Source organism: Malurus melanocephalus, unplaced genomic scaffold, assembly GCF_030028575.1.
Source record: "Malurus melanocephalus ecotype Western Australia unplaced genomic scaffold, MMel_1.1 scaffold_1568, whole genome shotgun sequence".
Lineage (NCBI taxonomy): Eukaryota > Metazoa > Chordata > Aves > Passeriformes > Maluridae > Malurus > Malurus melanocephalus.
In genome coordinates this window covers 1-1,100 of record NW_026624800.1, presented here as the reverse complement: position 1 = coordinate 1,100, position 1,100 = coordinate 1, and the positions used below count along the sequence as shown (strand labels likewise).

At 68.5% G+C, this 1,100-nt stretch overlaps 2 protein-coding genes across 2 annotated transcripts in view; one reads left to right on the top strand and one right to left on the bottom strand.

Annotated features, from left to right (window-relative positions):
* The window catches only part of MRPL24 (mitochondrial ribosomal protein L24), a 3,239-nt gene extending 3,111 nt beyond the window's left edge, over positions 1–128 (top strand). The window contains exon 4 of the mRNA XM_057388090.1: positions 18–128. Coding sequence (XP_057244073.1) covers positions 18–128 — 111 coding nt within the window. The remainder of the gene's footprint in view (positions 1–17) is intronic.
* Positions 32–1,096, bottom strand: METTL25B (methyltransferase like 25B; the record flags this gene model as incomplete). The annotated part of the gene is made up of 1 exon (XM_057388088.1): positions 32–1,096. A coding segment is annotated over one exon (573 nt), but the record flags the coding sequence as incomplete, so codon positions are not given.
* Positions 1,097–1,100: the final 4 nt, after the last annotated feature.

The following is a 1,100-nucleotide window of genomic DNA, read 5'->3' as shown; positions in this document are numbered from 1 at the left end:
TCCCTGCCCAAACTCAGCGGGGGGCCCTAAGGGTATCTAAAATTGGGTGCCCCCTGCCCAAACTCATGGGAGGCTGCAAGGGCATGCGAAGGGAGTGCACCCTACCCAAACTAACTGGGGGAAGCTGAGGGGGTGCAGAAGAGAGTACCCCCTGCCCAAACTCACTGCAGGAAGCTCAGGGTGTGCTCCCTGCCCCAACTCACTGGGGGAAGCTGACGGGGTGCAGAAGGGAGTGCCCCTGCCCAAACTCACTGGGAGAAGCTGAGGGGGTGCAGAAGGGAGTGCCCCCTGCCCAAACTTATGGGGGGCCGCAAGGGCATGCAGAAGGGAGTGCACCCTACCCAAACTCACTTTGGGAAGCTGAGGGGGTGCAGAAGAGGGTGCCCCCTTCCCAAACTCATTGGGAGAAGCTCAGGGTGTGCCCCCTGCCCAAACTCACTGCGGGAAGCTCAGGGTGTGCAGAAGGGAGTGCCCCCTGCCCAAACTCACTGCGGGAAGCTCAGGATGTGCCCCCTGCCCAAACTCACTGCGAGAAGCTCAGGGTGTGTGCCTTCCTGCCCGGCTGCAGGCCCAGGTGCCTCTTTTCGGGGTCGGCGGCGCGGATGAGGCTCTCGAGCACGGCGCGGTAGCAGTGGGCGCGCAGATGGGCTCCGTCCCCCCGCAGCCGCCCCTCGTACTCCTCCACCGCGTGGCACGCGGCCTCCCGCGCCCGGTACGACAGCCGGTGGCCCGGCAACGCAGCCACCGAGGCGCTCAAGGGGTAGCCCAAGGGGCAGCCGGGGGGCTGCGGGGCGGTCGACAGCTTCATGTAGCAGCAGCCCACCGAGGCCACGGCAGCCACGGCGGCGCTGCGGGCGAAGTGGCGCAGCAGGGCCGGGCTGAGGTCCCCGCAGGCGTGGAGCCCTGTCACCAGCACTCGTTCCCCATCCTCAGAGCCTCCCGGGCCCCCCAGTGGGTTCCGGGCAGCGGGGCCGGGTCCTGGAGGGTCGGGGGGCAGCAGGAATTGACCCCAGGGAGCCCCGGGGTCCAGGCGCCCGGCCACGTGCCGTGGGGCCTGTGGGGTGAGGGGGCGATGCCGGGGGTGTCCCTTGTGTCCTGGT